Source organism: Octopus bimaculoides, chromosome 25 (assembly GCF_046866305.1).
Source record: "Octopus bimaculoides isolate indiv1 chromosome 25, ASM4686630v1, whole genome shotgun sequence".
Taxonomy (NCBI): Eukaryota; Metazoa; Mollusca; class Cephalopoda; order Octopoda; family Octopodidae; genus Octopus; species Octopus bimaculoides.
This window is the reverse complement of record NC_142952.1, coordinates 23,063,141-23,077,480: the sequence shown is the minus strand read 5'-3', so window position 1 is coordinate 23,077,480 and position 14,340 is coordinate 23,063,141. Positions and strand designations below refer to the sequence as shown.

Sequence of the window (14,340 nt, the reverse complement as noted above, 5' to 3'; positions counted from 1 at the left end):
CACTTCACTCCAAAGAATCTATTCTATGTGCGTCACAAATAGTCCTGTATAAAAAAGTCCCGTATGAAGGGTTACAGTTTAACCATCCAGTTAGAGGCATCGATATAAAATATACATAATCATAAAATATTTATAATCATAAATATACAGGGATTAGCATGAGTTGCTTCTCCAACATACTGAGAATTTAGAAATAGCAGTCAAAGAACTACTGATTCTAAACTACAAATGTATATTTATGATTATAAATGGTTTTACCGATAAAGGTTTTTTCATACTGAACTACTTGGCAAAATTGTTAATTATTAATTTTATTACTAATTGACGATTCCCTGCCCTATATCTGTATATATATATACATATATATATGTATGTGTGTGTGTGTGTGTGTGTGTATGTATGTGTTTATGGCTTGTGAATTTTGCTTGTTTGTGTATGCATGCATATGCATGTGAGCGTGCACGTGTGTGTGCGCATGAACGTGTGTGCGTGTGGGTATGGGCACACACGCGGATGCGTACATGTAGGTAATTGCGTTCTTTTTGCTAAAACTTAAAAAATTTTGTTCGGTTTTTGTAATTGTGAAATTTTTTCGCCATGAACGGTTTGTGTTTTTAAACCGAATGTATTTTTTCTGATGTTATATTTATTCCTGAATGATGTGTAAAGAAATTCTGATTTATTAAGTCTCTTAATGAATTCTTTATACTGAAATATATATTGAAGAAGATAAATATGTTCATTTGAATTTATACGTTTTTGCGTCGTAACTCCTTTATTATTATTAATATAACCAAAAGGATTGATTCTTGAAGAGTCTGCATACCTTCACTGTCGTTTTTTTCTGCTGTTTGGTGATGATTTTTTGAGTTAGCTTACCAATTATTTTTGTTGGTAGTTAATTTATAATATATATATATATATATATATATATATATATATATATATGGGAGAATATACAAAAAATAACAACAGACGAGGACAGGTGGTGTAAATAACAAAAGTATATATTAGTATGACGCTCGGGAATACGGAAAGTCTTTGACGTTTCGAGCTACGCTCTTCAACAGAAAGAATACGGAGACAAGGAGAAAAAACACGGAGAAAAAAAATTGAATAGTGTTCTGTCAACGGTCAATCATATATATATATATATATATATATATAATATATATATGCATATATTTATGTGTGTGTGTCTTTGTGTCTGTGTTTGTCCCCCCACCATCACTTGACAACTGATGCTGGTGTGTTTATGTCCCTGTAACGTAGTGGTTCAGCAAGAGAGAATGATAGAATAAGTACTAGGCTTACAAAGAACAAGTCCTGGGGTTGATTTCTTTGACTAAAACCCTTTAAAGTGTTGCTCCACCATGGCCACAGTCAATTGACTGAAATCCATGAAAGGATAAAAGTAAAAGAATAAAATATGATCCCTTGAGGTGTCCGGTGGGGTGTGTGGTGGATGGATACTAAATTTATTGCCCTTGAAAGGCAAAGACACCCTCAGCAGTATTCGAACTCAGAAGGCAAAAATGGAAGAACTGCTGCAAACTGTTTTGCCAGACATTCTAAGGATTCTGGCAGCTTGTCATCTTAGAAATACACTATATGAAGAAAGTACAGCATGACCCAGAATTAACTACCTTTTTCAATGAAATCCGGCAAATTTTAAAAAAAACTGACAAAATTTGATGTTTATTACTTAATTATGACACCAAAACAAATAGATTTATAAATCTTGTTAAAACTTTATCTAAAATTTTCAACATGTGCACTGTCTGTCTCCCTGCAAATTTAAAATCTATCTTTACAATTGTGAAACACATTTTGAAATATTCTTGCACTGCAAATTGAATGTGTTCTTTAAGTTCAGCTAAACTATTACTCCATCCTGGGAATGGAGGTAGAGAAAATGATTGCAGTCAAATTGATAAAAAAAAAGGTATCACAAACAGATAAGCAGGATCCAACAGAAATGTAAATTAAATTATAAAAAAAAAAATCATAAAAATTATAAAAATTATAAGCAAAATAAAAATCTATAGACTTTTAACACATGATAAACATGATAAACAGGTATAAAATTGAGCTTTTTAAAAAAATTCAGTTTTCACTGAAATAAATTGTTAATTCTGGGATACCCTGTATATAGACAACATACCCTTTCTCCGTGTCTTTTCAGCATTGCAGCATTCTTCAAATATTTGGTCACAAGGGTTCCCATAGCCTGTCAAGTCACATCTCATTTGTGTTTTGGCGGCACCCCTTCCCAGACGGCAACACTGACAGCATTGCTGAAACAAAGAAAATTCTACATATGATATGAGTGTATTTCAATGGAGAGACTGTAGCGTAGACTTTAATGAAACTCATCTTTTCCTATGTCCAGTCAGTGTTATACTTGGGGATGGTCATCTTTTTTCCAGTTAAACACACACACTATATACTTGCTCTTCATTTCAGCTTTATTACTATTATCATTTTAGCTTCTTTGTCAAAGTTCTTTCATCACACATTTTGTGACCTCTTCAGCACTCTCTATCACATGTGTCTCCTCCTGTCCTGCTTAGTCCTTTTTGTTTTTCTATGGTGTGTATCCCTATCTGCGTTTGCGTCTGTGTGTGTGTGTGTGTGTGTGTGTCTATGTGTTTAGTACGTATGTCTTGTGTGCATGTATATAGGTTTGCTTATTACACTGTTTGTACCTGTGTCTTTTATTTATTTTTGTTGCTTTCCAATTAACCTGACCCTTTCCCCACCTTGGACAAATTGCCATTCACTTTGCCAGGTACAGGCATGGCTGTGTACTTTAAGAAGTTTGCTTCTCAGTTGTGTGGTTTCAGGTTCAGTCCAGCTGTGTGAATACCTTCTAATATAACCCTGGGTTAACCAAAGCCTCATGAGTGGACACAGTTGACAAAAACTGAAAGACGCCCATCATAATTTTGTGTTTGTGTGTGAGTATGTATTTGTGTCTCCTTGTCTTGACTTTGCATGATAATTGTAAATGAGTGTAGATGAGTATCATACAAGCTTTGTCATTAATCTTCTGTGTTCTACAAAAGCATGTCTAATGATGGAGAAATATAACTGAATTTCGCCAGAGAAAATCTTCCTCAACAAACTCTGTCCAACCCATACAAGTATGGAAAAGTGGATGCTAAAATGATGATGATGATGATGATGATGATATACATCCCATCTCCATTTCTCTCTCTTGCCCTCCTCCTGTTCACTGCACCATGAAACTCATCAAACCTTGAACACTGACTCTCACTTGTCATCTCTCTCTCTTTTAACAACAGAAGCTCTTGCTTCTGTGCTCTCTCCCAACACAATGCTTGAATAACGAAGGATTGCAATCAGATCTATTCATACCTGATGCTGTCCTCCCTTTCCCCTTCTCTGCTCTTTGCCTCTTTTCACTTCACCTCTTTTTGGCTACTCTTTACAAACACATGTCATTCTCTTTCCAAAAGCCTTGCCCTTCATTATCAGCTGATATCATTTCTAATTTTGGCACAAGGCCAGCAATTTTGAGGTGAGTGGTGAGGTGAGCTGTCATTCAATCACAATGACTCAGTGCTCAACTGGAGCATTATTTTATTGACCCTAAAAGTTGACCTTGATAGAATTTGAACTCCGAATGTAAAGAACCAGAAGAAATGCAGCTAAGCTTTTGGCCCCATGTGCTAATGATTCTGCCAGCTTGTCCCCTTACCAACTAAAATTACCACCCACTTCTATACTGCTAGGTGCCACCCCTCTACCCTACTCATTATTGATATCTGTTGCACTCCTTTTCCTGTAGTGAAGAAGTTTACTTCCCAACTACATGGTATCAAATTCAGTTCCACCGCATGGCACCTTGGGCAAGTATTCTCTCCTACAGCCCCAGGCTCACAAAGCCTTGCAAGTGGACTTGATTGATGTCAACTGAAAGAAGCCTGTTTTATATATACAAGGTGTCCTGAAATTAAAGCAACCAAAGTTTCGGGCTTTAATAATTATCAATAAATGTGATAAGATATAGAAATTATGCATCATTATAAAAGCTTAGTGTGTCTTCTTTTTGTTCCAGACTAAATAAATTCAGATTTATAAATTAGATAATGGCTATAGACCGAAATACAATCATAACCCTCCACAAAGTAGGCAAAAGTAATACAACTATAACAAAAAAGCTTCAATAATTTTAAGAACTGTGCAGACTTCTCAGCTTATCAAAAGTACCAAAGAAAAGATACGGCAAAATCTGTTTCATCAGAAAACTGGCTGCCACAGCAAAAATAAGCTGAACATCAATGTACTGAGTGTTGAAGGCGGATCTCAGGACCCACCCCTACAAGATGATCCACCGTCATGAGCCCACACAAGTTTATAAGGCTATGAAACAGGAGAGAAGTCATCTTGTCCTGCACTAGATTGCTGAAGGTATACTGCCCAACCTGGTGTTCACTGATTAAAAGAAATTTGACATTAAACAGAGAGTAAACAACCAGAATGACTGACTTTGGAGTGTATCTAGATCTGTCAAGGATAGATTCGTAAATTGATGGCAAAATCCACTGTCAGTTATGGTTTGGGTGGCTGTGACAGCCACTGGAAGATCTCCTCTCATTTTTGTGCTCTTGGGTGTTAAAATTAAAACCCAGCGATACATTAGTGACATTCTGGAAGCTGAACTGCTTCCATGGGCAAATGAGCACTTACAAGGTACACCTTAGAACCTCCAACAAGACTTGGCACCATCCCACAGCTCCAAACACAACACTAGATTCAGAAAAACATTCCACTCTTCATAAGCAAGGATATATGGCCCTCCAGAAGCTTCAATTTCAACCTGTTGGATTTTTGTGTTTGATCCATTTTGGAAATGAGGGTCTCAAGCACTCCTCATGCTTTGCTTGATGTTCTGAAGGCAAAACTGCAACAGGAAATGGACTTCGATTCTGCAAGAACACCTGCATGCTGCCTGTGAAGCATTTGCACCTAGAATTAAGGCTGTGATTTGAAACAGAGGTCATATCGAATAAATGTAGTAGTGGCAAAACTGTGTTTCCTTTACCATTGCATTGCAATGCTCAGACCTGAAATATAACAATATTTTGCTTTGACAAAATTGAAAAAAGTTGATTGCCTTAGTTTTGAGACACCCTGTATATATACATCTTTTTTTTCTCTCCTTTTTTCTCTCCTTGTTTCTTTCTGTGTTCCTTTCTGTGGAAGAGCATAGACTTGAAATGTTAAAGACTTTTTCACTCCCCGAGCGTTAAACTAATACATCTGTTTGTTGTCTACACCATTTGTCTTCGTCTTCTGTTTTTTTTTTGTAAATTCTCCCTATATATATATATATATATATATATACACACACACACACAAACGCACACACACTCACATGCATATATATATGTATATATATGTATATGTGTGTATATATATATATACGTAGATATATACATATATATACACATACATACACATACACACACACATACATACATACATACGTACATACGTACATACATAGCTAAAAAGTGGAAACAGCATGAATGTATGTTTAGAGATTTTTTTACTTTATTTCCTTTAATCAAACAAGATAAGTATTTTTTATATTTGTTACAGTTAAGTGACTTTTATAAAGTTTTACCAGTCTTGATGTCTATTTCATCAAATGTCAAAAATTCCAAGACAAGGATTAGGAAATAAGAAAAAATTGGAAATTAAAACAGTTTGGTCTCAGTCTGTGCATAGTTACAAACATACATGCATGTGCATGTGCACACACGCATGCACACACACACACACACTAACAAGCATACATAATTTCCACATAAACAGTGACGTAGACTGCCTCTACCTAAGATGAAAACAAGGTGACAGAGGCTTAACATCAATCCAAAATGCTTTTGAATGTCGTATCATATCCCTTCAGCAACATCTTTTAACCACCAAGTGTCGAAGTGCATCCCTTGACCAAGTTTGCACACATGAGGCTGATAACATCATAAGACTTGAAAAGGAGCTCCTTGAGCAATATTCCTTGTCTGATAACCTAGAATACATTCCCTAGGAGGTCACATGACTTTACTGCAACGTATCATCAGATGAAAGGATGAGCCTATATGAGCAGAAGACTATGCATGCATATGTTAGTAGAAAGCTCCATGATGATAGTAATATTGATCATCATTGCAGTCTATCATGGACCAATAGCCGGATTATTACCTCCCACTTTGAAGGGTATGCGTTTGTAACCCAGGAACAGGAAATATCAACCAAATACCTAATGCACTAAAGGGATGGAGATGCAGGAGAAGCAGTAAAATGTGACAACCGATGCAGACTTTGTGGAGTTAACACCAAAGATATCACCCACATCATAAGCAGTTGTCTGAAAACGTCATCATGGTACTAACTTCCGATGAGACATGATGTTGTAGCTAGGGCACTCATTAATGAAATCCGTCAGAAGGAAAACCCTGTGGACAAAGTAAAAAAGAACCCACAGTCTGATAGAAGCCATAACCACTCATGATAAAAAGGAGTACTGGTAGAATGTCCCAGTGAAGACCTCAATAAAATGTAAGCACAACAGACCTGACATAATGATTTAGGATAAAGAAGAGAAACTGTGCATAGAGAGAGAGAGAGAGAGGGGGAGGGAAGGGAGAGAGATGAATTTGTAAAAGGAGAGAATAGAATGAACTTACTGTGTATTGTTCAGCTCCATAACTGTTAACATTGACATGACATACTTGTTTCTCCTCAGCATCAGAACGGCCCTTCAGACATTGATTGTAGTGAACCTCCTTCATACAACATATCTCTACAATCACTCGACAGTACATTTCATCTTCTACTGTCATGTTCTGTAAAAGTCCTGTGAAGTGGTGACAGTTACCATTTGTCTTAGCATAATTGCTGCCAATTTCACAACAATGGTCTTGGATATCCAGCAGGGAACCTAAAACAAACAAAATTTATATAAAACTTTCACTTTTCTGTTTTATCATTTTCTTTTATTAATTTTTAAAAATCATTTATACTATTAGTGACAAATGAGATACAGTAGTAGATTTAATTAGTCACCTGGTTTAACCATATGGATATCAACCCATCCAAGACCATATATGGTATAAACTTCCTGTTTTAACCATTTAGCATTCAGATTATTCTGTTAAAGGTAATGCTTTCTCATTCCCGTCGTTTTTAATTAATCATTCATTATCTCATAGCTTTGAAATGATGATGTGGATGTATATTTTTAGAATGGTATTGAAGGGTAGGTGTGATAGGTTGGATCTTGCTGGTTAGAACTTAAAACAAGTGGCATATTTCAGCTGGATATAGCTGGTTTAAATGCTAAAGGGTTAAAGCAATTTAAATTAAAACTTTCTCCCAAAATTTTATGTTAATTTATATTCAATACCTCACCTTGCTTAATGACAAAATTACTTTACTTAATATTTCATTATTTCCAAAATTTATTGAAACAGCAGCAAGATAAATTGGTAGCAGGAGGATTAATGCCATCACCATTACATTATATAAGATGACAAGTGACCAAGACTTTCAGCGGCAAGTGATTGAGATTTTTGGCAACAAGTGAGTGAGGCTTTTGGTGATTTGTTGTACTTGAGAAGACACGTCAACCTAAATGAAATCATGCATGTAACCAGTGTTGGTGGCATGTGAAAGGCACTTGTGCTGGTGACACATGAGAGACACTCATGCTGGTGGCAGGTAAAAGGTATACATGCTGGTGACACATGAAAGGCAGTCATGCCAGTGATACCTAATAGACACCCAGTACACACCTTGGAGAGGTTGGCATTAGGAATGGCATCTAGCTGTAGATACCATTCCAAAACAGACTGGAGCCTGGTGCAACTCACTGGTTTGCCAGTTCCAGTCAAACCATCTTACCCATGCCAGCATGGAAAACAGACACTAAAATGATGATGATCATGATGATGGTGAAGATATAAACTTTCTGTTTTGAAGCAATTTAAATTAAAACCTTCCATCAAATCTTTAGGTTAATTTATGCTCAATACACCAGCTTGATAGTGACAAAATAATTTTACTGAACATTTCATTATTTGCAAAATTTATTGAAACAAAGGCAGTGTATTTCAAAAGAAACTTGTTAAGAAAAAGATTAAAAGCACCACCATTACATTCTGCTACTGAGATGCTTTAAACATTCTGACCAAGTCTCTAGTCTCAAAATGACTCGTTATTTAGAATTATAGCTCCCAGCCACAGCAATCCATATATTGTGGTTTTTTTGTCTCTTTTTCCTCTACATCCAGTGGCATTGCATAAAGATGATGAGCTCTGCAGCAAAGTCATGTATCCTGCAAAAAGGTCATATTTATGACAGGAAATGCAACTGCCATGCATCCTGCAAAAAAATTCATGAAACTTGCAGAACAGATACCCCAAAATATGCTCTCCTAAAAGGTCACACATCCTACAAAAAGGTTGAGGGCCTTGCAAAAAGGTCATGCATACTGCTCTTCTTTCTCTGATAGAGAAAGGCAAAAAAGCAAAAAAATATAATTGTTTTATATTTCAATAATTTTAATTCATTTAATACTAAAATTTGTAATTAGTATAATATTTATCATTACTAGCACATAACAGGGTGTTGGATTGTTAATGTTGGCAAAATACATTGTGATATTTACTTCTGGCTCCTAACAATCTGACTTCAAATCCCAAATATTAAATACAGTATGTATATTTATATATGCCTTGGCACATTATTGAATACTTTCTACACTCTTTATATATAGTCATAGATTGGTGATTTGATTTGTCCCCAGTTCGATTCAAGTGAGTGATGTTGATAAGCCACAAAAATGGTGAAATATTGGTATCCATCACTCCTAAATTCTATTCAGAATGAGTTGTCCTGTCTGTCTATGACTTTCAGGCACTTTAACATCCAACGTTATAAGAGAGATGCCCTCAAGTGCCATCCCACACCAAATCCATTGAACAAACAAATTGTATACATTAATTATGTGTGATTGATAATGTTTACATCACTAGTGCTGCTTTTAATTTGTTATTGAACAGACACACACATCGCACTATATTTCTCCACTTTTAATTTTCTGCTAATTTCTTTCTTCCTCCTCCTTCTCTTTCTATAAATTTTCTATAAATTACCTTTGACGTTATATATATTAATGGTTTTTCTAAAAAAACAACATACCAGTGTTCCCTTCATCATATATGCAGTAATAATATTTGGTTGAAATGTCTTATTGATGCATTTTGTTTCTCTTATTTTTCCCTGATGAGAAGATTGCATTGTTTTACATCATTTTATTCCTTCTGGAATAATACCAACATTTTCTTTGAAACATGCCGGAAGTATAAAGATTTGAATAACATCTGCGTTTAGCCCCATTTATTTATTTATCTATATCTATCAATCTCTCTCTCTCTCTCTCTCTCTCTCTCTCTCTCTCTCTCTCTCTCTCTCTCTCTCTCTCTCTATATATATATATATATATATATATATATATATATATATATATATATATATATATATATATATACATATATATATACATACATACATGCATAAAATAATTAAGGTGGCTAGACACAATTTAAAACCAAAAGGAAATAATTCACTGTCTAGCTACCTTAATTATTCTATAATTTTCACATTACCATTTTGCGGAATCAGCCACTGATTCTTATGGTATTTTCTATAATACTGACAGGTGAAAATTCAGCTTCACCACCAGCAATGGGCTAAGCATTACTTATGAGTATTGATCGTTATACAAAATTAGCTTGCGGTGGGGAGATTGTCTCCCCTCTCAGTTCAAATTGAACATGTGCTTTCTGTGGTTAAAGAGTCTATAACTCTTATTTCTAGCAATGTTGGTGGTCCTGGCACCCTTGGTCACTTTTAATGACAGTGAATTACACACACACACACACTCACACACGCACGTACATATCCACCTCTAGAATAAGTACTAGGCTCAACAAATAAGTCTTGGGGGTCGATTTGTTTCAACTAAAATCATTCAAGGCAGTGCTCCAATATGACCACAGTCAAATGACTAGAATAAGTAAAAGAATAAAAGAATAAATGAATATTATATATATATATATATATATATATATATATATATATATATATATATATATATATATATATATATATATATGTATGTATGTATAAATGTATATATATATATATATATATATATATATATATATATATATATATATATATATATATATATATATATACATATATATGTACATATATATGTGTGAGTGTATGTGTGTGTGTGCGTGTGTGTGTGTGTGTGTATGATGAGAGAAAGAGAAAGGGGGCTCATGGGACTGAAGTAGGGCAAGAAGCAAGATTAATAAAGAAGCAGAAAGAAAAAGAAATGAAATAAAGAGTGAAAGAATGTGAAAGAGAAAGGAAGAAAGAAACATGTTTATGAAATGAAACAAAACAAAAAAAAAAACTATATAAAATGAATACAAAAAGTATTAACAGCAAAATGGTAAAATGAGGAATTTCATGAAAAGCAAAAAATAATTCTTCTTCCGAAAGAATAGAAAATAAAGAATTTCAAGAGGAAAAGCAGACAAAACTGTGGAATCAAAGGATTTAAAAAATACAAATATAAAAGTTGACCACCAAAAGAGTGAAAATACATATTTTTTTAAATATAAGGCTGATGAGTGTAAAACCAAAATTCAAAGAAAGACAAAAGAAAAAAATGTTGATTATCTAATGTTCTAAATTGAAGAATTCCAAGAATGATCTGCTGCATCAATTTTGTTAAACTGAAGAATTTTGAGAAAGAGGCTTTCAACAAAATGGCCAAGTTAAAATAATTTCAAGGCACATCATTGTCATTGTTGTCGTCATCGTCATCATCATCATGACCAACAACATTTAACATCCATTTTCCATGAGAGCATGAGTTGTACAGCTTGACAGAAACTGGCAAGGCCAAAGGCTGTGCCAGGTTCCATAGTCTGTTTCTGCATGGCTTTCAAAGCTAGATGCCCTTCTTAACACCAAACACTTTACAGAGTGGCATCATCACCAGTGCTTTTCAAGTGGCACCATCACCTGTGTTTTTATGTGGCATCAGCATCCACACTAATTCTTTTTACATGGCACCTTGGTCTTTGGATCTCAATTCTGTTGTGGTGGTCTTCTTGAATACAGCAATGCACCAGGTATCTCAGTCCTCCGTCATCTCCTTCATAAGGTTCAGCATTTTGTGATTAGCCTTCAGTACTTCGTCCCATGTCTTCCTGGGTCTTCTTCTTTCACAACTTCCCTCCTCTTTCAGTGATCAGCTCTTCTTTATGCAACTCTCGTCATCCATCCACATCACATGACCAAACCAGTGCAGCTTCCTCTCTTGCATATATTTCCTCTTATGCCCAACTCCCCTCTCAATACACCAGTGCTCTGTCAGACATGCACATTGACATCACACATCCAGTGGAGCATAGAAGCTTCGAATGGTACAGGCGTGACTGTGTGCTTGAGAAGCTCACTTTGCATGCTGTCAGGTTCTGTCCTGTTGCATTGTACCTTAGGCAAGTATCTTCAACAATAGCTTCAAGCTGACCAATGCTTTGTGAGTGAATTTTGTAGATGGAAACTGGGTGAAACAATCGTTCATCTTTATCTTTTAACGTCTGTTTTCCATGCTGGCATGGGTTGGACGGTTTGACCAGAGCTGGCAAGCAGGAGAGCAGCACCAGGTTCCAGCCTGATTTCACTAGGTTTCTACAGTTGGATGCCTTTCCTAACCAATCAAATATGTGTATGTATGTACGTGTGGGTATGTGGTGTGTGTGTGCATGTGTGTTTATGTTTGTCACCCCCTTCTGCTTGACAAACAGTATTGGTTTGTTTACAACCCTGTAACATTGCAGTTGAGCAAAAGTACCTGATAAAATAAGTACCAGACTTAGAAAAGAATAACTACTGGGGTCAATTTGTTTGATTAAACCCTTCAAGGTGATGCCCCAGCATAGCCACAGTTCAGTTACAGAAGCAAGTAAAAGATAAAAGTAGAAATAGCAAAAGTATTCTAATTTGAAGAATTTCAAGAAAGATTTGCCCCAGTAAATTTATTAATCTTTAATCTTTCACTTGTTTCAGCCATTACACTGCTGCCATGGTGGAGCTCTGCTTTGAAGAATATTCAGCCAAATGAACTGACCCCAGGACTTATTTCCGTTCTGTTAAACCTGGTACCCACATATATATATGTGCAATTACACTACTGAGCGTAAAAAATGGTTTTACCCTTAATTTATACGGTCAGAAGAAAATGGAGGGGATCCAGAGGTGGTATGCCTCAACTGTTAGACATTATATTATGTCTATTTATTTATTTTAAACAATTATTAGAATATATATACACAGGTGTAAAGATTGTGTTTTACATATATAAAGTACCAGTAATTTCTAGTATGGAGAAAGAAGAACAGTTTCTTACAACTGCTTGTATTCATGAGTGTGTTCTTCCCTCATTCCTCAATATCCATGACCATTGGTAAGGATCGGCATGAAAACTGACCTGAAGATAGCTTCTTTTTTACCAGCCTCTCCTCTTTTGAGGATTGAATGCTGAAACTGCCTCATTACTCTGCCAGTATCTGCAATTCTAGCATCCGATTCAGCCACCTGCTTCTCATTACGTGAATATGGCCCTGAGATACTTAAAACTCCTTCACTAATCTCGGTGATTATTCTGAGGAGATGAAGATATGGTTATTGATAATGATGAGGATGATGAGGATGATGATCAGGATGGTAATGAACATAATGATGATCATTATCATGATGATGGGAAGGATAATAATGATGGGGACGATGATGATAACATTGTTCATGATGAGAGTGATGTTGATAATGATGATGATGATAATATTGGTTTCAAATTTTGGCACACTGCCAGCAATTTCAGGGGAGGGACTAAGCTGATTACATCAATTCTAGCACTCTGAAAAGATGAAAGATGAAAGTCGACCTTGGTAGAATTTGAACTCAGAATGTAAAGATAGATGAAATGCTGTTAAACATTTTGCCCAGCCTGCTAACGATTCTGCCAGCTCCCTGCCCTAAGGATGATGAAGGTGATGTTGATGAGTGTAATGATAATAATAATAATAGTGTTGTTGTTGATGACGATGATGACAACGACGATGATGATGATGATGAGAATGTGGGGGTTAGGGTGAAGATGAGGAGGGTGGGGCTGATGAGGCAGAAGATGGTGTGATGATGCAGACAATAATGATGGTGGTATGATGATGATTATAATAATAATTACGATAACAAGGAATATAATGATGATAATAAAGATGATGATGTTGACAATTTCTAAAGTAATTTATTAATAATAATCCCAGTATTTCCAGGGATAAAGCTTCTCCTCCCCTCCATTACCCTTTTACCCTTTTCCCAATTACAGCTTATAACTACTGTCTCCCTATTATGTATTATGTATGATTTTGGTGTCCTCATGCCATTCCCTAAGCCCTCCCCTCACCTACACACTGTATTAACAAGTAACTGTGTGTGTGTGTGTGTGCGCATGCTTGTGTTTAAAGCAATTCACCCATTTATATACAAATTTCTTGGTCAGAGATAATTACAAAACATTATGTGTGCATAGAGATATATACATGTACTTATATATTATACATATACATTTATATATGTATCTCCTGAAATAAGAATTTCTAACTTCCGGTCAGCCATTGTTATGATCGGCCATTATTATGATTGACCGTTGACTGAACACTATTCAATTTTTTTTCTCCGTGTTTTTCTCCTTGTCTCCGTATTCTTTCTGTTGAAGAGCGTAGCTCGAAACGTCAAAGACTTTCCGTATTCCCGAGCGTCATACTAATATATACTTTTCTTATTTACACCACCTGTCCTCGTCTGTTGTTATTATTTGTATATTCTCCCACATATAATACACGCTCACGTGGTCGCACCAGCTAATCCTGTCTCCTCTCATCACACACTACCAACTTTTGGATTCTACCTTCTTTCCTTCTGGATCTGGACTGTTTGATTCTGAACTTTATACCCTCCAGCTGCACCTCTCCTACCCACGGATTACACTGGACCCATCTTCTGATTGGAAATCGCTTCAATATACCACGACGTCTAAAAAACTTTTGAACTTTTCCACTTTTGTAAACCTCCTTTATCATCCTTTTTTACCTTACTTTCCTTCACCTACCGTCTCTTCGTACTCTGGATGTTCCTAATCTGTCTTCTCTAATCTGCAC

The 14,340-nt window shown here is 35.7% G+C and overlaps 1 protein-coding gene across 4 annotated transcripts in view; it reads right to left on the bottom strand.

Moving 5' to 3' along the window:
* The window catches only part of LOC106872917 (uncharacterized), a 150,926-nt gene that overhangs the window by 76,639 nt on the left and 59,947 nt on the right, over window positions 1-14,340 (bottom strand). For all 4 annotated transcript variants that reach the window (XM_014920094.3, XM_014920095.3, XM_089342028.1 and 1 more), the window contains exons 2-3: window positions 6,720-6,973; window positions 2,165-2,297 (exon numbers count right to left, since the gene is read on the bottom strand). In XM_014920094.3, the coding sequence (XP_014775580.1) occupies window positions 2,165-2,297; window positions 6,720-6,973 (387 nt within the window). The remainder of the gene's footprint in view (window positions 1-2,164; window positions 2,298-6,719; window positions 6,974-14,340) is intronic.